At 38.7% G+C, this 25,194-nt stretch overlaps 1 protein-coding gene across 3 annotated transcripts; it reads right to left on the minus strand.

The window, feature by feature from the left end:
• Window positions 1-2,390: 2,390 nt before the first annotated feature.
• On the minus strand, window positions 2,391-24,286 carry XG (Xg glycoprotein (Xg blood group)). 3 transcript variants are annotated; one of them, XM_063392433.1, is made up of 10 exons: window positions 24,080-24,286; window positions 23,646-23,852; window positions 14,272-14,313; window positions 13,886-13,942; window positions 10,218-10,253; window positions 7,562-7,627; window positions 5,527-5,574; window positions 4,839-4,886; window positions 4,394-4,513; window positions 2,391-4,193 (listed from the first exon to the last, which is right to left on the minus strand). In XM_063392433.1, the coding sequence occupies exons 2-10, from the start codon at window positions 23,704-23,706 to the stop codon at window positions 4,177-4,179; spliced, it is 495 nt and encodes a 164-aa protein (XP_063248503.1). In that variant the 5' UTR covers window positions 23,707-23,852; window positions 24,080-24,286; the 3' UTR covers window positions 2,391-4,176. The 3 variants fall into 3 exon arrangements, with proteins under 3 accessions (XP_063248503.1, XP_063248504.1, XP_063248505.1); XM_063392434.1 differs by lacking the exon at window positions 24,080-24,286 and adding an exon at window positions 23,951-24,051; XM_063392435.1 differs by lacking the exon at window positions 24,080-24,286 and having other exon boundaries at window positions 2,391-3,073; window positions 4,135-4,193; window positions 23,646-23,996.
• Between the last annotated feature and the right edge of the window lie 908 nt (window positions 24,287-25,194).

The raw sequence follows: 25,194 nt of genomic DNA on the forward strand, positions 1-25,194 counted from the left end.
CACTTTCGTCCCGGTGCTGGCCGCCTCCCTCGCGGGACAACGGAACCGCAGCGTAGGGGACTCCGCTCTCGCTTGGAAGGTCTGGGTGTTACCCCAGCCCGCCTCTCAGACACACACTTTCAGCCCCCGTTCCGCGCCAAACGCTGCCACCCCCAATCCCAGCAATTCTTACCACTCCGTTGTTCTTGGGTCTTTATTCTTCGTGTACACTTTGATGTTAGGAGCTGGTTACCGCGGTTTTTAGGGAATTCTTTCCCTTCTCTTTGCCTTATTGCCTCCTTTTTGTCCTTGGATCTTACCCCTTTCTGGGTACTCTGCGAGGAACAGAGCCGAGGCCGCCTAATGCAGGCGGGACGCGTCTCCTTGGTCTCTAATCCTCTCACAGTACTCACAGTGGGGGTATTTTAAACCATCCTCTGCTACCAAATTGTGATAAATGCCAATAACTCACCTTTTGAAATTTATGAAAATTTAATAAAGAATAAAAATTGGTTACAAAAAAAATTAATACAATAATAAAAGTTTAAAAAGTTTTCAGAGACAGGACAAATAATGAGGCAAATAAGAGCAAAGTAGGTAGCCCGGGTCTACCGTCCCCCCTCCCTCCCAGACAAAGGCTGAGAAGGAGAAGGGCACTCTTTGGGAGGAATGTCCCCTTTTTGAAGACCAAAATTTCACGATTGTGCAATCTTTATCTTAAGACAGACCCGTTTGCCCAGAGTCCCTCTTCTAATCTTTGGCGTCCAGGTGTCTGGCTCGATCAGGTGGCCCTTGTGGATTCAGTCTGGTTTGACCAGGTGGCTTCTGTGGATGCAGGGAGATATGCCTCTTGTCTTCTGAAAGTCCTAAGGGGGGGTTCTCTTCTTCTTGTTGTAACTGTTATCTCTGTTGAGAAACACCTCTGGGCCTCTCCCTCTTTTTTTTTTTTTTTTCCTTCTTGAGCTAAAGAAAATATCTTACACACAATTCTTTTATTACTAAAACTTAATGCTAAAAATTACATTTACTATATTATTCAAATGTCAATACAGCATAACTTTTCTACCTAGCATTATTGTATATAGTAAATATCTGCATAGAGCCACACACACAACAAGCCTTTTTCACAGTGTCTCTGCAAATTAATTTGAGGCTGATGTGGTTCAGGCGAGGAATTTTCGTGTCAAAATGTGCTTGTGCTGTGAACATCAATGGCTATGTAGCAGATGTCAACAACTTTCAGGTGGTGTGCCACTGGAAAAAAAAAAAAAAAAAAAAAGCCCAGTGGTACCACTCAACTATTTAAACCTTTTATTTCCAACAATTTGCAAGAGATCTCTGTTGCCACTCCAAGCTGCAGCATTTGTTCTCTCATGCCCTGGGAGAATCCTAAAGGTCCACTGGAGAAGAGAGTGCCATTATTCTGTAGAAATGGTGGGGTGTTTGAAGGAAGGAAGGAAGGAAGGATGGACATAAACACATACGAAATGAAGTGTTATTTATCCCACAGAAACAAAATTCTCAGGCACCTGTGTTCACCATTGGCTTATGTAGACAAGTCAACTAGACAACATGCTCATCAGTACTCTGATTACTGTTGTAGATAATTTTACTGGCAGATCTATTTCAGTTGGGGCACTTTATGAATAAAAAAAGCTTTTTGTTGACTATAGAAGTGCTGTCTACATGTAGATGATAACCTGTTTTACTTGTGTGCCAGCAACTTCTTTTTACAGTATAGAATAGATTTTAAGCATCAGAGCCAGTAACACAGGCTAGAGTTCTGATGTTCTAACAGCCAGTTGTTATTATTCCCTCCTTCCTATCCAAATTTAAATGCACTAGAGCTTCCCTACATAATCCCCAATTACCTGAAATAATAATAATAGAATACAAAAATCATAAATTTGTTTTTATCATTATCATTCTTTTTAAAAGGGAAATTAACACCTAAAAGTGTACCTGCACACTGGAAATATTGGATATATGCTGACAAATAGACCAAAGAGCTTCAGAGGTTTAAACTCTTGGGTAGTCAGGGTTTATCCATTCAAATTCTTGAGTTTTGCTCAAATTCTCCATAATAAATCTGGTTTGGGGCTATTAATATCAATACAAGTAATAAATTATTTTGAAAATATTATGAACAATTTTAAATAAATTGTCATAGTATAGCAAAACCAAAATGTTGCACATAGATCCTTCTGTAGACACTTACTGAAAAAAAAAAAAAAGAGAAAAAAAAAAAGGTTGTTAAACTCTTTTGATTATTTTGGATTTTTTTCCCCAATATTTTTTCTTTAGGTTGAAGCATTTCCTTCTTTTTCCTAGTGGGGGACATAGTTGAACCTGTATATAGAAGGTACCAATCCTCATATGTTCCAGAAAGTAGCAAACAAAACAAACAAAACTTGGGTCATCTTAGATAAAACATGGTAGGTGTTTATTGAAAATTTTGAAGAGAAAGAAGCAAAATATGTATTTTCATGGTTGAACAAACAACTGAAGTTGCAACAACAAAACACTTGTCATTTCATTAATCAAATTTTTATGTCTGTCTGACAAAACATATATCAATATTTTTTTAACTATTAGTATGGAAAATTAATATTTTAAAATAAATATTAAATGTCCTTGAAAACCTTATTAAAAATATTTTCTCATTCATAAGCTGAAAGTGATAGCCACAAAGGTGTTCATTTGTTTGTATATTGTCATGATGTTTCTATGTTTAAACTGATGTACATGATCATTTCTTTCAGGATAAAAAAAAAAAGTGGTAATCAAGCAAGCAATTAATATATATCCATATGATATACAATTTAGATAAATAGTATTTTATTTTATGAAAAGTACTTTTTTAGTATATGTCTTCCTTTCAATGGTGTAATGAACACAAAATCATATTCACCTCCATATAAATGGAATTGCAGTAACAAAAACCATGTTTTGCATATAAAATGAAGCTAAAACCACACCAATTTCCTTATGCTTTAAAAAGTAAGCTCAGATAGCTCTATTGCAGAATGTTGTCAGTCAACTGCTAGTTTTGCCAGCTTTCATCTGTATTTCATTTACTTGCTGATCCAGTTAGCTAAATGAAGGCAGAGAGACAGGAGAAGTGTCAGTTTTATATGAGGACATTATCAGAACAGCAAGGTTGATCAGGAATGAGGGAAAGACATAAAACAGTCTAGCTAGAAAAACTATGTCAACCACACCTCCACATAGTATGAAGTTTAAAAGTCACTGTGACTTAGATTTTTAGATTGAAGCATCATAAACTCACTCTAAATGAATCAGAAAAAGCTTTGTACCCATTTTCCCTTTCCAAAAGTTACGAATAATACTTAAAAAAACCATCTTGCTAGATTAATGTCTTCAAAGGTTCCTAGAGCAGGGCCTAAGTTTTCAAGAAGAGAAAAGAAACTTAAGTGAAATTCTAGTTCCTGAGAAGAGCTAAATACCATTTCAGTAATTAATCAATTAAATAAATAAATAAATAGAATTAGCATGTGTTCCTCTCTAATGTATTTTAAACAGTGGTTTGTCAATATGCATAATCTTTTCAATATATTATAAAATTAAGAATGAATCTTCTAGCTATAGTTCCTTTCACTTTGCTAGTATTCAAACATAAATACAAATTAAAGGCATTCAAATTTTTAATCCTTCTGGAGTCTAACTCCCTGGGGCTGTCATATCCCACTTACTATGTTTAGATTTTCTTTAAACATAGTAAACGTTACAGAAATATACTGGAGAAACCCAGCAAGTGTGAAAGGAAATGGCAAATTTTCTATCCCAATTCTATCAGAAGAATTAAGTTTTTTGGCTGATTTTGAAAACTGAAAAAAATTTTATTTGGTGACTCGAATCCTCACAAACCCAAATCTTTTCATTTTTAGCTTATATCAAACTTGATTTCTTTGTACTTAAGAAAACTTCCGAGTCAAAATCTGTATCCAATCCTTATGAATTCAGGTCAGAGAGTGCAATGCAACCCCTGGATATCACAGCATATCTTTGATGACATAAAGCTCAAGATGCAAAAGTGACATCAGGTTAGAGAGAGCAGGATTGCAATGTCTCAAGAGAACATTCATTAGAGAAAGATTTTCTTCTGTCAGAATGGCAGTGTAGAATGTCACCAACCAAAGGAGCCTGTGATCAGACAGCAGCTCTTCTCTCAGTGGTTTACACTGTAGCCCCACCTGAAAATGAAAATTAAACATTCAGTATTTCCACTGCAGGTGTTCCTTGTCAGCTTTTCTGCGCCTGATCTGGGCTACCCAGGCTGGTTTCCACACGCAGAGCCACAACTGTCACACCCCTCTGTGGTGGCAGAGACAATGGCTTGTCAAATTCCCATCTACTTCAGCACTAAATCAGTGGAAAACAGTTTGGGCCTTACCACGTGGTTTGAAACAAAGTTTATTATTCTTGTAGGCAGTGTAGGCTGCTATTGATCCAACAACCAGTATTACAAATGCAGAAATTACAGGGGATGTAACTCCAGCTATTAAACCCGAATCTGTGGAAAAAGAAAAAGAAGGGGTTTTTTTCAGAGGCACTTAAATGGTGTGTCTTAAGCATATTGTCAACTAAAGTGTGCCTTTACCAAATTATGAAAACAGTTTGGTGAAACCATTGAATTAAGCAGATAAATAGAAATTGTATTTCAGCTGATATGAAAATGATCTCTTAAAGTGTAAATAGAAATTGTATTTCAGCTGATATGAAAATGATCTCTTAAAGTGTAATTTATTATATGTACTACTTTTATAAAGCTATCATTGTTTTAGTATTTCATAAAGATCAGTAATCAACTGTAGAATAATGTAAATTATTTACTATACCTGTGTTCCCTGTGTTCCCTCCATGATTGAAATGATGCTCCTCTCCTCCTGGAATAGAAGGGGAAGTTTCATCAAAGAAATGTTTGTCATCCTGTTTTGAGAACTGTCTTTACTCAGCAAAGTGTGATGTACAGAGGGCAAAAGGGGGTGGCCCAACAAGACTGCAAGAGAGGAGCTCCCCTTACACTCCCCACTGATGGCTGTGGTGGCCAGAGGAATAACTGTTCATCCTCTTGACATTTCCAACTTGGGGAAGAATGTTACCTTCTAATAGAAGGACCATATGTAACAGGCTCCATCAAGCTGATTTCACAGGGAGGCCATTGCACTCTATCTCTTCTCTACTGCCAGACAATCAGATAATTTATCAGTATTTACATCAGCATCTTAGTCTTGGTCCATCTTCTTCTGCGTGCCCCTTGCTTTTGGACTTTCCTTGCTGAATTCAAAGGGATAAAACCTGCAGGCTTCTGGCATATGCTAGAATGCTAAAAAATGGTTTGGAATACGTTTCAAGTTCTAGCTTCAGGCTCAAACCCGTGGTTTTTCATGAAGTATAACTAACCTAAATAAAAATAACAGAATCTTGTCCTATACTTTCAGAGACAGATTACCACTAAAGCAAAACCAACTAGCTCAAATTTATAGGTGTTAGGAAAACATTGGAACAGAAATAGGCAAATGTTACCTGGTGGTAAAGGCTTTCCATCAAGGAGATCTGAATCATCAAAACCTCCTGCAAGATAAAGATTCCAGCTGCAAAATTATCTACAATGGTAACCCCTTCAGCTCCTTTATCCACTCCTTTAGTGTTCTAGGGAGAGGTGAGGGACCTTTGAAATCCCAGCCTCGACATGTCTTATCTTGAACAGTCACCTACCAAAATTCACCTGAAAGCTGAATTACTGACGTTGCTGGTGTCTGTGTATTCTGTGTCTGTTCTGGGAACTTGTGGGAGATGTGGGCTTGGGGCCTCAGTAACACAAATCCTTATATAATTTGGATATCTTGAGCCCTAGTGATCGCTGAAGCAGAGAGTCAGTGGGTCCTTTCCAGGAAAGGCTCCAGAAGGACCTGAACACACTCACCCCTACAGCCATACCCAAAGTAAGTATGGGTACAGGGTGAAAGCCAGAATAAATATGGCACATTTACTTTAATTAAGCAAGTGTCTGCAACCAAACTCAAAAGCCATACAGGCTGCCCAGCTCCATCTGCTGTATGCCCCAGGGCCATCTCAAATGCATATCTCAAATTGATTTGAGCACAGGTTTGTCCGTGCCTGTGGCTAGATGTCAAATTTGAACCTTTGCACAGTTCAGTGTATACATGCCCAAAATTAAAATGCAAACAAGATTAAATGTTAGACTCATGCCATTTAAGATGCAGTATCCCACATTTTGAACAAACAGAAAAACTTTATGATATCAACACTAATATTTCTGTTTGGACCCCAGCAAGGCCTTTGACACTGTCTCCCACAGCACACTCCTGGAAAAGCTGGCAGCCAGCAGCTTGGACAGGAGCCCTCTTTCCTGGGTTAGGAACTGGCTGCATGGCTGGGCCCAGAGAGTGGAAGCGAACATTGCTGCATCCAGCTGGGGGCCAGTGACCAGTGGTGTCCCTCAGGGGTCTGTGCTGGGGCCAGTGCTGTTCAATATTTTTATTGGTGAAATGGATGAGGGCATTGAGTCTGTCATTGGTAAATTTGCAGATGACACTAAGCTGGGAGCATGTGTCGATCTTTTGGAAGGCGGGAGTGCTCTGCAGAGAGGCCTGGAACAGTTGGATGGATGGGCAGAGTCCAATAGGATGAAATTTAGTAAGTCCAAGTGCCAAGTCCTGCATTTTGGCCACAATAGCTCCCTGCAATGGCTGGACAGTGCCCAGGAGGAAAGGGACCTGGGAGTTCTGTCAGTAACCGACTGAACATGAGCCAGCAGTGTGCCCTGGTGGGCAAGAAGGCCAAGGACATCCTGGCCTGGATCAGGAATGATGTGTCCAGCAGGAGCAGGCAGGCCATTCTTCCCCTGTGCTGGGAATTGGTGAGGCCACACCGCAAGTGCTGTGTCCAGCTCTGGTCCCTCAGCTCAGGAAGGATGTTGAGACCCTTGAGCACATCCAGAGGAGGCAACGAGACTGGAGAGGGGCTGGGAACACAAATCCTGTGAGGAACAACTGAGGGAGCTGGGGTGTTTAGCCTGGAGAAAAGGAGACTCAGAGGTGACCTTATTACCCTATACAACCTCATGAAATGTGGCTGTAGCCGGGTGGGGTTGGTCTCTTTCTCCAGGCAGCAACTGACAGAATGAGAGGACACGGCCTTAAACTGTGCCAAGGGAAACATAGGTTGGATATTAGAAAAAAGTGTTTTACAGAAAGGGTGATAAAGTACTGGAATGGTCTGCCTGGTGGAGTCATCATCCCTGGATGTGTTTTAAAAAAGATTGGAGGTGGCACTCTGTGCCATGGTTTAGTTGAGGTGTTAGGGCATGGGTTGGACTTGATGAACTTGAAGGTCTCTTCCAACCTAGTCATTCTCTGATTCTGTGATTTACATAAAAAGCTTTCTCAACTCTGAGTCAGAAACAGTGACTACAAAAGGAAGACTAAGGGAAAGGATGATAAAAGCTATTACTAGAGAAATAAGAGATTAAAGTATTCAAAATGTCTGGTCTGGACAGCTCATAGTATTACATTTTCTTAAGCGCAAGTAGTCTTACCAGAATTACCATAACTTCCTGGGCGTGGTGGAAGAGGTGGGTATAAAGGTTTTCTTGAGATGTCACCTATTGATAATTAACATTGTTAGATGATTGAACAGGCAAAACCAGGAGCTGTAAATAAAAACGTTTCTTACTTATTTCTAATTTGTCCTCCCATGAATTAATAAAAGGACTTTGTCAGTAGTTAAGAAGAATTTAAGCACTATATCAACAAGTATCTAGCTACAAAAACTGACTTGGAAGTGAACAGGGAATATTTTCAAAAGGGAAGAATTCACAAAAAACCTTGAGGAAAAATATTTAATGTATATCTGACAAGTGCTAACATTGTTTAAAGCTGACAGCTGGGAGGCACAAGGTGTCACTGTGGGTGTAGGTCGTGCAGTTATTCAGAGCCAACAGAGAAGCTGGTGTTCTTGTCTGGGCAGGAGGCAACAGGTTATCTCATTGCCATCAGCAGGTGTTAATAAGGCCTGCAGATTAGTGTCATCTAACAGATGCTGAATTTATCTAATGCATAATGAATTTTCTGCTCTTGAACTGTGCAAAATGAACTCAGACTCCAGCTCTGCTGTTGTTTAGGTCTTTGTGCTAGCATTTAGCCTTAATTTTTTGCCAAAAGATTAGAAAGAGATGCATTGGATAGAGCAGGAGATCTGATGACTAACAGCAGTTTCCAAACTGCATATGCAATGCTGAAGAGCTCACTCAGGTCAAAGCCCACCAAATTTAATATCTAGGGTTACTGCTCTGTGTGTATAGAGTTGGTCTTCTCTTGCCATCCTTTTCTCAACCCGTTCAACCACATATTTTACTGTTCTCATAGCCAGACAGTGAATCTAGCTCTGAACAGATCAAAATTAGGTCACAGAAATAAATAGCAATTTCCACCCCCCCTCCTTAAATCTTTCACCTTCCAAACATGCCAGATGCCCTTTTGCTATGTTTTCTTCTTGCTTAGCTGCTAAATACAATGCTTCTTTTTCTGAGCATTATTTAGGTTCTGATGTAGAAAATTATTTAGCACTTGAATATGCTTAACTTCAGGTGAGTTCAGTCTACAGCCAATGGATTTTAGGTAGAGTTGTAAAACTTTGCTCAGTCATACTTTGCCCAATTCATTATATTCAGCAGAGAAAGGACTTGCTCTGTTCCAGCTCTCTGTGTAATGAACTAAGATTCACTGTGGCACAAAAGCAGAAAACCACCAATCCATATTTCATGTCTGCATGATGCTGCATTTATTCTTCTCTAAGCATGAGAAGACATTGTATGGCATAGCTGGAGAAAAAATAATGCCTTCAAAAATACTGATAACAAGATACGTAACTTTAACATAAATGTATACCATTTATGAAGGTCAATTAAGAACCTCAAGAACTGAAAATGGAACAAAGAAATAAAAACCAGTGGATATACAATTTTCCATGCTTGGAAAAGATTTGATTTAGTTAAGATACTTAAGCTATTAATTAACACTTTAGTCAATATATTTAACCTATCCTCTCATAACAGTAAAATAAATAAATAAATTCAACAAAAGCTTGCAGGAGTGGAAGAACTATTATAGGGAGGAATAAATGAAAATATAAACATGGGTATTAGTAACAAAATCAGGTTCAGATTTTAGGTTCAGTTCACATTTTCAGAAAAATGTGGACTAATATGTCAATCAAACAAAGGCATGAAGTGCCACAAGAGAACTTGGAAATGGGGGGAAAAAAACAAACAAACAAACAAACAGCACAACAATATAAAAGATGTCATTCTCTAAGACTGAAACATAAATAAACCAGACCACTGGTTCAGAGGTCAGCTGTTTCAGAGGTTCTATGCAGTTGGCTGAGAGGTAATTTTTCTTTTTTGTGGCTGTGATTAAAGTGGGATTTAAGGCTTTGATTCAATACTAATTGCATTTTGGTTAACTACAGTATTCAAGAACCTTTCTAGAGTACTTCATATACTTGATATATCTCTAAACACACTAAATAAAATTTGGTGTACAAATTCCCAGCCTCAATGATTTTGTATGCCTGCACAGCTCAGCACAGTACTGTGAACACTTCCTAGGTCAGGTCTGGGTGTTATGGGAACATCTGCAAGTTAACACCATGTTACAACAGCTTGACCTCTTCAAGCTGAAGCTGTATTCACCAGTGCTCATCTCTGAAACATTCCTTCCTGAATTTCCAATTTGCCACCAGCAGAGCCACAAAAAGCTCAAACCTCTCCATCCAATGTTACCTCTGATTTCTAATCTTAGACAGGCTCATTTTTGGTAAGTGAAGAAACTGCAGCCATCACCGTCTGTCAGAGGACTCCACCTGGAGCCATCACATCTGAATGGGCCACGTTTGCTCTCCCCAGCTGTGCCTGGGGTGCTCTGCCATGGCACAGCAAGCCCTGCTAACTTCAGTTCATGCAGGGTAGGGCAGCTGGAAGCTCTCAAAGGTAGCTGGTGACAAGGTGATGTCCCCACTCTGCATGACAGCCTCAGGCAGAAGGGCTGCATGTACATGAGTTGTAATTGCTCTCATGACCATAGCACCTCCTGCAGTGCTGAAATCTCTTTTTACAAATTAGGTAGAGTTCAGGAAAAGACTGTGAAAGAAAAAAAAATCCCTTGTATTCAAGGAAACAAGGGAGTACTCACCCCCACCAAGAGCATCTCCTAAATGTAGATCATTGTCTAAAAATGAATAGGAGGAAGATGTAGAAAAGTGAGTTACACACAGTTCTTGAGGGAAATGAAATGTTATTTTCATTTGAATGTGTACAACTGCATGTTTGACAAGCAATTTTTTGAAGGCAGTGCCACAAATTCAAATAACTTGTCACACTTTTCCTGAAAACTCTAATAAACTCTAACATTTTCCCACACATTAATTGACAAATAGCATAGTATTTTCTACTCAAAATACAAAAGATTTTTTCCTGTTTTAAAATGATGTCATAGTAAATTTTACACTTGTATCAAGATAACACCTCTTTAATATACCTGCAAGTACAAAAAATAAAAATAGCTATGTTATAATTTACTCATTTTTTAAATAGTTACCCATTTTTTAAATATCTCAATTATTAACATTTATGCCTGTGGTTAAAATTGGTACATGCATGTCTTAAGTGTAATTTATTGAACTGCGAAAGTGGAATACCCATGTCAAGAACAAATACTGGGAGCAATAAACCTACTTGGGAAGAGATTGAATCAACTAATCTAGGTAAGGGTCATGGTGAACCCCTGGTTCAGGCAATCGTTTGAGCCTGACTGAGGTTGGGAGACAGTCTGTTTTTACTTGCCCAAGCTCTAAAGATTTTTAGATAGAATGAAATATCTGTATGTGAAAGTTACCCAGTAAATTTCAACAGGCTGTGACCATTGCCCAGCACCATGAGGTGTCTCGCTGCACCTGGGATGGAATCCTTCCATGCAATAAACTGTTTATCCATGAGCTGCAGATGCATAAAGAGGAGCTCTCTTTCTAACACACAGGTGTGGATGTGAGTATGTGGGTGGTGCTTTAAGGTGCATATGGAATGATGGTGAGCTCTGAAAGAAATACATTAGATGGATGTTATAACTCCAAGAATCTCTTTCTTGATGCTTCTATGTGTGGACTGATACAGTAAATCAGAAGAAAAGGGATAGCAAAACCTATCTAAATTTTGGTAACAGTGCTTGTTGCCACAGACAATTAGATAGACTCTCAATTAAACAATTTTTTTTTTCATTATAGACATGTCAGAATTTCTGAAACCCAGGAAAATCACCATGCAGCAATCTGTTTTCTTCTGTTCTTTATACCTAGGAGAAATGGGAAGCTGTGTTTGCACAGTATCTAGTCTCATTTGTGTAACAACTCAAAATGCTTTGATGTCACCAGGAAACCTGGCAGGAAAATAGGCAAATTCCTAATACATGACTTGGTTTGTTCTTGTCAGGTGTAGATCCTTCCTGTGTCTGCCCAGCAGAGCGCTGCATTTCAAAAATGCCTTTACCTGTCAACTGTAAGATGCAATAAATTGAAAACCAGATTCAATTTATTATTGAGATGAAGAATTCAGGCAAAAGACAAGTTCTGCTCTAGAGGGTTCAAGTAGAGATTTGTTGCAGAAATGCTAAGGTTGATATGAATGAAATAAAAACGGAATGTGTCTTTAGGGACCAGAAAAAACAGCAAAGTGTTAAAAGAACAGAAAATAAAGCTCACTGTTCCCAGCAGTAAAACTGAAGAATGTGTTGTTTCTGTCAAAACCAGCAGGCCTGTGCTCTGATGACAGCACAGGTGACTTGTCAGCAGATGAAAAGCAGAAAGGCATTCTAACACCAAAGGTTGCAGCATGTTGCAAATTTTCTGACTATCCACCCAGAAAAAAAGCCTGAGCACATAGCCTGTGTACTACAAACAAAAAAAATATTGGGCAGCAACCTGAAACCTGACCAAGGGTCTAGAGACACTGGAGTGAGAAATATTATGAGGCAAAGGACCTCTCTATAATACCTGATTACTCCTAAAGGATATAAAAGATCTGTGGGTTCTACTTGTCGTTTCTGATCAAGAAGAAGCAGAGAGACAGGATAAGAGCTCAGTAGCTGGCAAGTTTTGTCTCATGTTGCACACGATGCTCACCAGACCACCTAAGCACACACATCTTGGTGCTCATGAGCATGTGGGCGTGAGGATACGGCTGAATTAAACAGAATGCAGGAGCAATGTGAGTGGGTGAACATCAACTTTAAGATTTTGTAAATAAACATTACCTTCCATTCAACTGTGTGATGAATTTTGCTACAGTAGGGAGGTGCCTACAGGAGAGCTTCAACAGGCAGACGTGCATGAGATGCCCAGAGGACACTGCCTGTAATTAGCCTCACTTAGTAGTTAACAAAAACAAAAATCTCAGTGAGCCTCACTTCTGAAGGAGATATAAAGGAAACTCAGAAATTAGGATGAAGCATTAAGCAAATGCTAGAACATACTTTTGTACCAAATCCAACAATCGATTTGTAATACTGTGGACTTGGGTTTTTAAATAAGTTTTTATTGCTTTTTTAAGCTCCCTGCAGTCCTCTGTAGTGCTGAAGGAGACCCTGAAATAGTTGGAAAACATGGAGTTCTTCCTGCCCAAAAATTAGTGAAGTGGATTTGGTTAGGGTAGATATTCATCTGATGTTCATATCTGTAACAGATTTAGGAGTTCCTAAAAATAAAAATCCCTTTCACCAGACTGAGGCAGCTTCAGTTCAGATATTGGCATCCTAAGCTAACTTTAAACATGATCAAGGATAAAGTATTCTAGGGCACAATTCAAATAACTTGAAATGTTTAGAGTAGGATGGGAACAAATCCACATTTAGTGCAATATTTTAAAATAGACAGACACTTCTAAGCCAGGCCAGACACAAATTTTGTTTGCCAGATGAAGCAAGAAGGAAGACTGCAGCCATTAATGTATGTAGTAGCTACCACTTTAACAAAATATTGCCCCTGTTTGTTCAAAGAGGGAACCAGAGAATTGTGTGGAAAATGTAACTACTTTCATGCACCAAACATCTTATTGCAAAGTTTGTCCAGAAAAAGACATAAAGTTGTTGTGGTTTTTTTATCCAGCATTTTCCAAGCATTTTGTTTGATAGACAGAAAGTTATTCCAGTGCAGTTTAGGTGAAAAAAAATTCTTTGCTGTCATAAATTGTTCCATCACAAATGCAATTTTGTGCTTGTTTGGAATTTGGATTTTTTCAACATTAACGAGTGTTCATTGGAATTCATTGTTTGGCATTCCCAGGACTACAGCTGTCCACTTGTTCAGAGCCTTTTCTCCTTTCTGACACAGGTGGTTGTAGCAATCAACACTAGATAGTATCAATCAAATATATGGTGAAAAGAAAGAATAGCCCCAACTTCGTTCTGATTCTTTTCCAACTCTATTATCTGTTATTCATTATTATAAGGAATAAATATACAAAAAGTAAAGATAATAGGGAAAAGAAAGTAGAGGAACAGTTAGGCATTTTTTAGCAACAGCTACCCATTGCTACACTCCCCAGGGAGTTCAGAACAATCTAGAAAAGTGTGAAGAAGGTCTTCAGGAAATAAAATACTATTACTGGCCAGCCCTGCTTAAATGCCTTACTGGAAGCAGTAAAGATATGCAATTGCTAATTGTCAAAAGAGCACTTATTTTACTTTAAGAACACAGCTGTTATTCATACATTATTCCAGCTATAGCACAGCAGCAAATATGATAAAGAACCTCATGTGAAAGTTACTTACATATACAAAATCAGTTTTATGACTCATTATTTATTACTCACTGAACACAGGTCTTGTTGGTCTTCTGATCACTGTAGGCTTCCTGGTAATTATGTCATCTGTTGAACACAATGACAGGCCAATAAACATTAAAAGCTTCAACTTAACAAAAGCAGGTATCTGCAAGTGTAGAGAGCTGCTTCCAACAAATCTTTATGTATCACAGCAAAAGCCAAAAATCAAGGAATATGTTTTCAAAGCTATTTTTTCCTTTGTTTGTTTTAAAGAAGATTTTCGTTTTGTGATAGAAACATTGAAATCTAGCATTCTCCAGTTCTGTGTATCTTTAACATAAGCCACTTCATATTCCATTCCTCAAGGAAAAAGTCTTAAGATTTATTATGAGATGTAAAAGCAATAATAAAATAAGGATAGAAAATGTACATACCAGGGTGATCAAGGGCGTCAGCTAAATCAAAATCACCTTGACCTAGAAGGAATGTGACAGAAGACACTAAGTCAGCAGGTAGGTTTCCAAGACCTCCAGAACTGGGGGCTCTCTACAGAGCCAGAACATCAGTGAGAGGCAAAAGAGAGAGCCATCCAAGCAGCAGCAGGCACAGAACAAGCTGTCAGCTGTCATCCCTGTGCAGTGCAGTCCTGAATGACTGTGAGAGATGGGCTCATTTAATTCAAGGAAGTTATTTGTTCAGGTTGGCCAAAGAAAAGCTGCTCCCCTGTGTTATCATATTCACCTGCTGTGCAAACACCCCTCTGAAGAACACAGGTCATCAGTTAGAGGCCTCAGTATTATTGCCGGGAGACAGCTGAAAGTAGCATTCAACATAGCACTTGTGAACCAAAATCATTAGGTGAGAATTTTTGATATCTTTATTATTATTTTACTGGCTCAGCTTAGCAAGCAGCTTTACTGTCAAGCTTGCCTTGTGATCACTTGCAACAAAAACCAACTTTGTTTTTTTAATTCTTACTGTAACATGGCCATAAATGAAAGATATTAAGATGTGTTTACTTAATTTAGTTTTGCCTGTAAATTAAAAATCTTAAAAGGAAAAAAAAAATAAAAACCCTTCCTGTTCTCTGTTAGGTGACAACAATGTCTTTGAATGTCACAGCAGAATAATTAGCATCTGTACTTTAGAAGTTAGCAGGTGAAGAAAACTGGAAAATATTTTAAATGTATAAACTGAAATGATGACTTTGAACTGAACACACAGAGATATTCATGTGAATTTTACTTTCAACTCTACAGTCTGCCTCTTTCCTTGCAATATACAGGCTTCTCAAACACACGTTTGCAGAATACTTATCCACTGGTTGTCATCTGCGGTGATGCATCTTCCTTGTGTTTGCATTCCAAATAGAACATCAGCCCACACAAACCCACAAAAACTCATGACACGCTATGACTTCCCTAAACAGAAATGCATTACTGTGCTATCGACTAAGCCTCAAGCTGCACTTGATCTGCTTATGTTTATTATCATTTCCAAAAGGCTTAATACCTTGAGGAGTTTTTCTTGGCAAGTCTTGAACACTTCACAGCATGAGAGGTGTCACTGTTCAAGTGAAGAAGCTGGGGAACAGAGAGAGGCTGTACAAAAGAGAGGTTTGTCAGCACAGCAGTGCTCAGGGTTCAGCTCAGCTCCTTCATCTTGACAGGTCCTGTACATATTCATGGCATTCTTCTCATTAATCACTGTTCCTGAATACTAGCTCTTGCCTGTGTCAAAGAGCTTCCAGAAAGATTAATTACCAGTGGTGAAGCACTGTGTGATCCTCAAACAACAGTCAGCACAGGAACATAAAGTAGAAATGTTTTGATTCCCATGAGGATTTTAATGTAAGTCTGTGAACTTAATTATGGATGGGGTCTGATGGAAGAGATAAAACAAGGCTGGAATGCAAACTACAAATGGCTTCTAAAGCAAAACTGTGCCAGTAAAATATTAAGAGGAATATGTTTGGTAAGTAAAAATAGGTAACAGCATAAGACTTTCCCAGTAACATTAGCAGAGTGGCACGTTATCTCTTTATTATTTGTTTCTTGGCTTGCTGCCTCATTTGGCCACCTCTCCCTCCTCTGCCCCAACCCCTCAGCCAACATTGGCAAGTTCAGTAACTTTTGGATTGGGTCTTGAGGTGGATAATATTCATACAGTCATAGAAACACAGAATGGTTTGTGTTGGAAAGGACCTTAAAGACCATCTATTTCCCACTCTCACCACCATGGACAGGGACACCTTCCACTAGACCAGATTGTTCAGTGACCCATTCAGCCCTGAACATTTCCAGGGATGGGATATCCACAACTTCTCTTTATAACCTGTTCCAATGCCTCACCACACTCACAGTAAAAAAACCAAATCTTCCTAATATCCAATTTAAAATTACTCTCTTTCAATTTAAAGCCACTATTAAAGCTGTAATCTAAGACTCTGAGAGGTTACATTTTTTTAATATGAATCCATTAAATACATAAATATATAAAATAAACAAGGGGCTTCATCAGAAGATATTTTCTGCTTGAGCCCTGAGTGCACCACCAGCCCTTCCTGTCCCTGAGCCTCTGCCCATGGGCTGTCACCCCAGCTGTGGAGCCCTCTGACCTTGCTGCAGACACACTATGCACAGGCGGACACCCTGGCACTGCTGTGACTTGTCTGGTCAAGTTATATTTTTCTTCAGTGCTTGCAGTACAAGCAACTTAAGCTTGACAGTCCTTTGATTTTGTCCTCTGGTAAAATCTTCATTTTTGATCAGCATCCTGAGTACTGGAGGAGGCTGTCTGACCTGAACCTTATTCCCTCAGGAGGCCACCGTAATCGATGGCTAAAAGCATTTCTTGCTGGAGTGAGTCATCAGGAATAATATTGTAACCATAATCAGAATAAGAGTCATGAGAAATAATTTTGTTATACTGGAGAGCTGTTGGCCAAACCAGCTCCTTTGTTACAGGTCATGACATGCAAGAACTAACAATATGGAAAGCAACTACAGAGATCCTAATGCTGCAAAGAGAATGTGACAAAATCGTCTTGTGAAGAAGGACTGTGGAAAACCTTCAGGTACAATATTTCTTTGAAGTTAGGGAAAAATAAAAATAGAAGGTGGAATCTAATCAGATTATGAAATTCAAGCAAGATAATGCAGATGCTTTCAATTGCATGAGAACTAAAGCAAAACAACAGACTGAAACAGTTATTGACACCTGCCCTTCTTCTGGACAACATCAAGGTTTCCCTCTCCTATTGTATGTCTGTTCTGTTAAGGAAAAGGTGTGAAAAGGCAAAAGGTGTTTTGAGACTTCAGGGGAGAAACAGAAGAAAGCTATAGAAATTTTAAGAAGAGAAAAAAGAAGACTGAAAATCTCCTGCAGGAACTATTCAGATTGATTTTTTTAAAAAAATGTTTCTTGTGTGATAGACCAAGTAATGAAAAGAAAAGGACACCAACACAGAATGACTGCCTGGGAGTAAGACAGGAATCCACAATGAAATCCCTTTGACTACGTAAACATAAACTTTGACAGATGGGCAGTTTGTATCAGGACATCTGTGCAGCATGGTAAATTATACTGCAATAAACCAAAAGACTGCTTGGACTTCGATGCCAACTTCCTTTGATAATAACATCAAATGACCTCAAGGAGTAAGATTCTGCAGAGCAGAATTTTAAATGCTCATTACCATTCCTGAAACTGCACCTAGACATTTTTAAGAATCCAATTTAAGGAGGGTAACGGTTAAATAGTGGAACAGCTCAGACTTTATCCACATCATGGTTTGTCTGAAAACAAAACTACTTTAGAGCCTCAGAAAATATTTAGCTCAATAGGAGCTGCAGTCACTTCAGAGAACTCTGAAGATAAACGACAAGAGAAATAAATTAGTGATCTCCAGAGAACAAACAGACTGAAATAAAGTAATTTTCCACATAATATTTTTTTATCCGCTTCCATAATAGAAAGAGTTTAAAATATACTGATGAAAATGATAATGAAAGAAATTTTAGTGGGGCAGAAAGAGCTTTGTTCCCCTGGGTTTTTTTAATTGGTTGGGGTTTTTGTATTTGTTGCTGTTGGCTTTGTTGTTTGTTTGTTTTCATCTGAATAAAGTTGTGAAGAGATTTAGCTGTGCAGGTGGTATTATCTCAGAGTTATCTCTGTTATTACTGCTTTTCAGCTAGTATGCTATTTCTTGGCATTACTTCTAACCTTTCTTCTGGGAGTATCTCTGTTTTGACATAGAAATAAAGTGACTGTAATAATGTTTTTTGTGGGTGGTCCTCAATGACTCATACCAGAGAATTTGAGAAAATGCTTGCAAAGTCATGTCCTCAGGCACATCTGCATTTAGTGTTCACAAATTTTGAATATTAGTTTTCTGAAAATGTGACCCAAATATCCAGTCACTAAAATATAGACAGTAGCATCTTTCATCTATGGTTTATTATTTAAATGTTGAATAGATTCACCACACTTTAACCTTTTATCTGTTTGATCACAAGGGTCCTACAGCTTTTGAGTTGAATTTATGAGGAACAAGGGTGGATTCTGCAAGTGAGTGTTACCAGCTTGTCATAACAACAGCAGTCAAGTTTTCTGACAAAAGGCTACCACAACCTCACTCTGCCATTTTCAGTCTCCATATGAACACAGCTTGTGGCCCTTAAAATGACGCAGATTTAAATAAGGCAGCAATGAGTATTTCCAAGTGAGGGTCAGGTTATGTGACAAATGAAATTCTCAGGCTTTTAATATGCATAGCCTAGTATTAAAAAGGAAGCTAAAATCGGTGAGAAAATTTGTTTGTATGTGTTCGTACATGTTTCTGGACACACACCTAAAATGCATATATGTGCATGTTAGAGAAATAATTTTGTCATGAAGGCGATTAAATTGATTAGTTTTGGGTGCATTGCTGGTAGTCAGATGTTTGGGATGAGATTACCTGTATGACAAGTAAATTAGAAGGAACTAACTTCTAATTCGTAACAAGACAGGAAAGTAGAATAAATTGATTTTTACAGCATTTAAAGACTTAAACAATTATGATTTCTTCGATGTAATTAAATAGGAATTGTTTTGTGAATACAATGAGCTTAAAACATGAAGCTGGCAGAGAATGAGAAAGAATCTGTGATTTAAAAATGAGAACAAAAATTTTCTAAAGGGGACCAATATGTTACCAAAATCACTTATGAGATGCATTTCATGGGGGTTGTTTTTGGGGGTTTTTTTTTGGTTTTGTTTTTGGGGTTTTTTTTAGCTGAAATTGTAAGTTATTCTTTGCACAGACCATTTCTGATTGTAAAACAATCAAGAAACCTATTTGCTCCATAATGAGAAAAGAGGATGTATTTTCTCATGCATGGGACTTGGAACATACTCATGTTCTGGTCCAACTTTATTCAAGATGCAATTATGTTTGTTTAAATGAAATTACTAATTTCTGGGAGAACATAAAGGTTTACACCCCAGAGTAGACACTGTGGACAAAATCTCAATGAGCAGGAACTATTTCAAGTAACAGCCTCATGATCCATATTTCCTGATGATGTTACTGTAGCTTGTTTTTCCTTCAAGGACCTTTAGTTTCATAAACAACGATTGCCATTACAACCCTTTGATGCTGGGATGGAAAATGAGTATGCTTTAAAATCTATAATTAAGATCCAAGGTCCAGTATGTAGACCACAACATGTAGACCTGATTATTGGCTTCATATTTTTTGCTAGACCACTTCTGGTTTTAGTTTAAATGCAAGGGAAATGAAAAGGACTCTTGCTAAGTACAAGAACACATTTAAATAATTAGCAGCAACTGAGATGTATTAATAAAGTAGGAGTGGCAGTACTGATTTAGCTCTCTGCAGCATAGTCTCACCAAACACAAAAGAAAATCTTTTACTTCTATGATATTTGCCTTGCTGTTCAAAGGTAACTGATGTTCTTTATGATCTGATAAATCAGAATACATAAAATGCAACAAAGATAATTTTCTGGATTTTGCATCAGAGTGACTGCAGAAGAAGATGGTACCATCTTGCTAATCCCCACATTACCCAGTGAGTAGTTTGGAGACAACACAGGGAACAGAATATAATATAGATGGTCAGGGAGATGCCAGACTTTGCTGTTTCTGTTGCTCACAAAGTGTATTTTAACATTCCTCTTCCCACTTTCACACCAGGCACACTGGTAAAATACATGCAAAATAGCTCTTGACCTTCAATATGGATAGCCCCTGGTTCCTTTACCACTGGTGTAACTACACCAGGGATGTACGGAAGGACTTCAATTTGCCTGCTTATCTGAGTGCCTGCTCTGGCTTTGCATTCATTTTTTTTCTGTAGCATTGATGCTCTTTGAAAATATATTGCTGAGATTTAACTTTTACTTAAATTCTTCATTAATTAAAAATCTATTGATAACAGGCAAAGCTTATTCAGTAGAAGTGGGACTTATATTTTCATAACCCATCCAAGCCCATTCTTCCAGCTGGGATGGTGTGTTTGCCTTTAGAAGATATTGTACTACAGGTCAGATTTAAGTATTTTTAGTATTTTCCCATAACATTCATAGATTTCAGCCTGTGGAAAGGAAGAAAGACTCTAATCAAAATAAACTGAAACTCTCTCCTCCTAATATGAGGCAAGATGCCACAGAAATGTCTTTTTTTATTGATTTCTAATCTTGAAAGAACTCTGACATTTATTTGTTATTTATTACCTTCAGTGGGATGGAAAGGGTTTGACAATTGATGGTGCAAATAAGTTAACAAAACACACTCGAGCAGGCTTGGAACACGGCAGCAGTGTTTGAAAAGTGAACCTGAAAAGCTGAGTAACTACACCAGCTGTTTTCCAAGCTCTGATGTTGCAATGTTCTGCCCTTGTTAGTGTTTCAGCCAGTTCAGGTATGTGGATTTTTCAAGCTGCAGTCACACCCTTAGCTGATAGCACTGATGTGCCTGTGGATAATCACAGTTCAGGTCTTGGGAGTGAAATAGTTTTGGCAGCCAGCAGAAGAGAATTTGTTGCCTGCTGAATCTGTAAGTGCTTCAGCACGTCCACAGGGGCCTCACACAGAACAACTGTGAGGACTGCAGAGACATGGAGCACTATAAGAAAAACAGGACTGTGTCATCTCTCCTGCTCTTTCAACTCCAATGAAAACTACATTATTCATAAGTCACATAGGGCCTCAAATCCAAACCATCTACAATTTGCTCCTCATAAAGTGCACAGCTGATTAATTGAGACTGTAACTGATTTTGGGTCAAAAACTTTGTAAGCCTTATCTGAAGAGAGGTGCATGGTCTACTGACTAGCAATAAATGCTTCTCCCTTTACCTGTGTAGCATTCAATACCTGATGGAGTAAATGTAAACCATCTCAGACATACCAGTCTTTGTTACTGGCTACACATCTGACCTATCAGTCAGCATTAAAGACCGTGGATATACAGATTCTATCTACATTGGGAACCTGAGGAGCATTCTGGGCAGTCAGGTCTGAGTGAGAGTCTCAGCTGCCTTCCAGGTCCATACAGGGAGAACACCCAGGTTGCACATCTTCCCCACTGCTGTGTGCACACAGGTTTGAGCCCAGGTGGGACCTGTGTTTCACACAGATGCATGATCTCAGTTACCAGGGAGCAACCTGAGTTGTGTCTGAGCACTCCTTAAATGGGCAGTATACAGCCAAACCTGAATTACCAGAGATCAGCCAAGATGCAGGAACTGATGAGGAATGTCACCATGAAATTCAGTGGAAGAAGTTTCTGTGGAGTTTATTTCATTTGGATTGGGCTAAAAGGCTCACAGACAATTAGTTGTTGAAGCTCAAATACATAGGAGTTTTCATGTAACCTACCTAAGTCTGGAAATTTCAAAAGATAGAGTGCAGCTAAAAATGGAATATTGCAGTCAGCACATAAGTTTCTGAACTGTGTCAGATTTCACTTTCCTTGTGCAATATAATTCTTGGTTCTATTATGCTTCTGTCGAGATGTGTCCATCAAGGAAGTCTAGTCAACTAACTCAAGATACTTGGACACATACAGGAAATACTGTATGGTAAGAGGAATTATGTCATCTGGTCTGGCTGTGGTGGTCCAGTAGTTTATAGATGCTTTCACAGAGAACTACAATTTAGAAAAGAATTAAGCTGCCTATAAAAAAGTGAGTCATGCCATAGACATTCCTCTCATAAGAACTTGGACCATCTTTTCACCAGCACTGTCAAGCCTTTCTCATGTCTTGATTGGGACTGAGAAGAGGTTCTTGTAAATATTCCCTGAAACATGGTGAATACTTTAATGATAAAATTCAGTGGCTGTTGACACAGACTTAAAAATAATTAGGTTTGCTTGTCAAAGTGGATTAAATAGTTTCCAGAGTCACAAGCCTGGCCAAAGCGCACAGCAACTTTCAGCAATGACTTCTCCCCCAAAGCAGAGTCTGAACTGGCTCTAAATTAACACATGTATAAATGAAGAATGATTAGAGTGACTACCCTTGTAATTAAAATATAGAGTATATGCAAATTGGCTTGCTCATGCTCAGGTTGTCTGAACAGAGCTATTCAGCATATGACAGTTACAGAACAAGAAAGTCTGCATGCCAAGAGGTGAGAGACTGCATGAATTATCACTGCTCACAGCACAGCATGCAGGCCAGCACAGTCCTGCTGCTCTGCTCTTTCAATGCCCTACTAATTGCTGAAGACCTCCAAAACATTCTTCATTTGTTAAAATGAAACCACTGAACTAAGTTAAGGTGTTTTTCACTGCTCATCACTACGAGATCTCCTAGGGACTTTGTTAACATCAGGAGTGATGATCAGGGAGGATCAGCAGCAGCTGCTGTTTTGGAATTAGTGATTACCGATGGATTTTTTTCTGCAGCCAACACTGTACTAAAAGTTTCTGCAGTATTGCTAATACACAAAAAAGAAAAGGTTACAAGTACACCACATGGCAGATACCCACAAAGGTAATTCTATTTGCTTTGACCTCAAGAAAAGTTCGGAAGAATATTGTGCTGAAAGAAATTATGTTTGAATACAGTAAAACGACTCAGTATGAAAAGGCTATAATTTCTCTATTGTTATTTATTCATCAAAAATATACACAAAATGTATTCAATTCTTAATTAGTCCTCCATGAAAAAAGTATGTTTGTGTGGAATGCATTTATTATAGTTAATAAACTATTATTTTATAACTATTAAAGCACATGCACCAGTATAAAAGCATGAACACCTTTAAACTGAATTGTAATTTGTTTTTACAATAAAATTCATAGGTTTCAAAATATCAATAACCAAGAAAAGCTTTAACACATGAAGTCATTATTTGACTAAGGATCTCTTTGGAAATTGTAAGTTCCCCTGGAAGCTCTCATTTTCCAGCTTCCATTTTAAAAAGTTTATACTCAAGCCTATGCTTGTGAATCATTTTAGAAAAGCATCATGAGTGAGAAAATAAGAAGAAATCAATAAATAAGAAGAAATTAATAATAAATAATAAGAAATTAATAAACAAACTTCAACTAGTATAGCTGTTATCCAGCAGACAGGTATCTCTTTAGAAACTGGTGAAGTACATATAAAAAACTTTTGAATGCTTCTCACAAAACTGTAGCTACAAAAAAAAATGCAAGCAAGCATTTTCAAATAAACAAAGCACACCTTTTAGGGGTTGGGAGCTTAGTTTTTTTGGTTTGGGGGTTAGTTGGTTTTTTTTTCATTTTTAATAATCTAGTCTTTGAAATAAGGCAAGGTAAGGGTCACTTACCTCTTACATGGACTAGAAGGAAGCCAAGGCACAAGAGAAAAATACTTCTGAATTTCTCCATGCTCTTCTATGCAGTGCCTTGATTGCAGCAGTTGTTTTTTTCCAAGCAATTATGGCAGAGCAGATGTTGCAACTGCAGTGCCAAGGTTTGAGGGAGGCACTTGGAATCAACTGTCTAAAGAGGCTTCTCACCACCACACCCAAGCTCTGCAAGAGACAGAGAAACCTTTCTGCGTACAGGGCAAGTAACAAAAGCAAGCAAGCTCAAGCTCGAGCCAAGCTGTGAGCAGCACATGAGGTGCTACCTGTGCCCCAAGAAACTTATTTATCACCCAGGAAGGAACCACGGAGAGCTGGGGAAGCAGTGGCAGCACCCAATCAGGAGGGTGCCCGAACTCTCTGGATCCACCTCCTTCCCAGAGGGGAAAGCCAACCTGTTTGACATCCTCGCCTTCAAAGCAGGGCGTGGTGCTGTGGGAGCTCAGGTAGTTTGTAAGAGGAGACCGTCCTTCTCTGAAGCATGCTTGAAAGAATCACTCAGACATACTCTGTCCTCAAAGCAGCACTTTCTTGAAAGCACTGCTGGTTTCTTGGCTCAGCAATAATAGCTGATAAGAGTAATCCTGTCAGCCTTAACTCCTTACTCGGGCCACCAAATTAAAGCAGATAGAGGTTAGGAATCCACTTTGCAGCAACTTGGAATTGGCTACAGAGGGATGACAGAAAAAACCCCAGCTTCTATAAATTTAAAATGTCATGTTGGACTACTGAACTGAAGCATGCTCTGCTCCCCAGTGAATGCTTATTTTTACAATTAACATTGCCCATCATGATTGTTTCTCTTAATCTACTTTGGTGGGGGTTTGTTTGTTTTTGTTTGTGTTTTTTTGTTTGTTTTTAATACCAATATCCATGCATATCCTACATGGCAAGAGATGTCAGATAGTGCTGATTGTGATGGTACAAAGCTTTGGAAAATGAAAAAAAACCCCATGCATCTATCTGTACATGGACATACTTTTGAAATTACTGATGTCATTTAAATCCAGTTTTGTCACAGCATCATGGCTATTCTCATACATCTCTCTAGCAAACAGATGTGCCTACAGTCTTGTCCTTTGAAATGGATTGCAGCCATCACCCCAGTGCCCAGCACCAGCAGGGTGGCTGGTGTGCATCTTCTCTTGTGCTGGGGGGTAAGCTGCAGGGGGTTTGTCAGAGCTGCTTTGTCTAGGGCAGCAAATAGCTCAGGACCCTGCTACCACGAGTGGCCAATCTGAGCACTGGTGGTGGTGCTGCTGGGTGATTCAGTCTGATGTGGGGCACAGGCTGCCCCCAGCTGCATTTCTGTTGAGTCACCCAGAAGACACAACTGAATTTGTGCTTTTATGCTAGCTACAAAAACCAGATGCAACAACATAAGATGGACTGGCAGAAGTAGGAGATACTGGATGCTCAAGAAGCTTGATGTTCAAGTACGTCAACTCCCTCCCTTTCCCCTGCCCAGATTTTTAACAGCAGAACGGTTTATAAAGGTCTGGCTTCTAGC

Source organism: Prinia subflava, chromosome 3 (assembly GCF_021018805.1).
Source record: "Prinia subflava isolate CZ2003 ecotype Zambia chromosome 3, Cam_Psub_1.2, whole genome shotgun sequence".
NCBI classification, from domain to species: domain Eukaryota; kingdom Metazoa; phylum Chordata; class Aves; order Passeriformes; family Cisticolidae; genus Prinia; species Prinia subflava.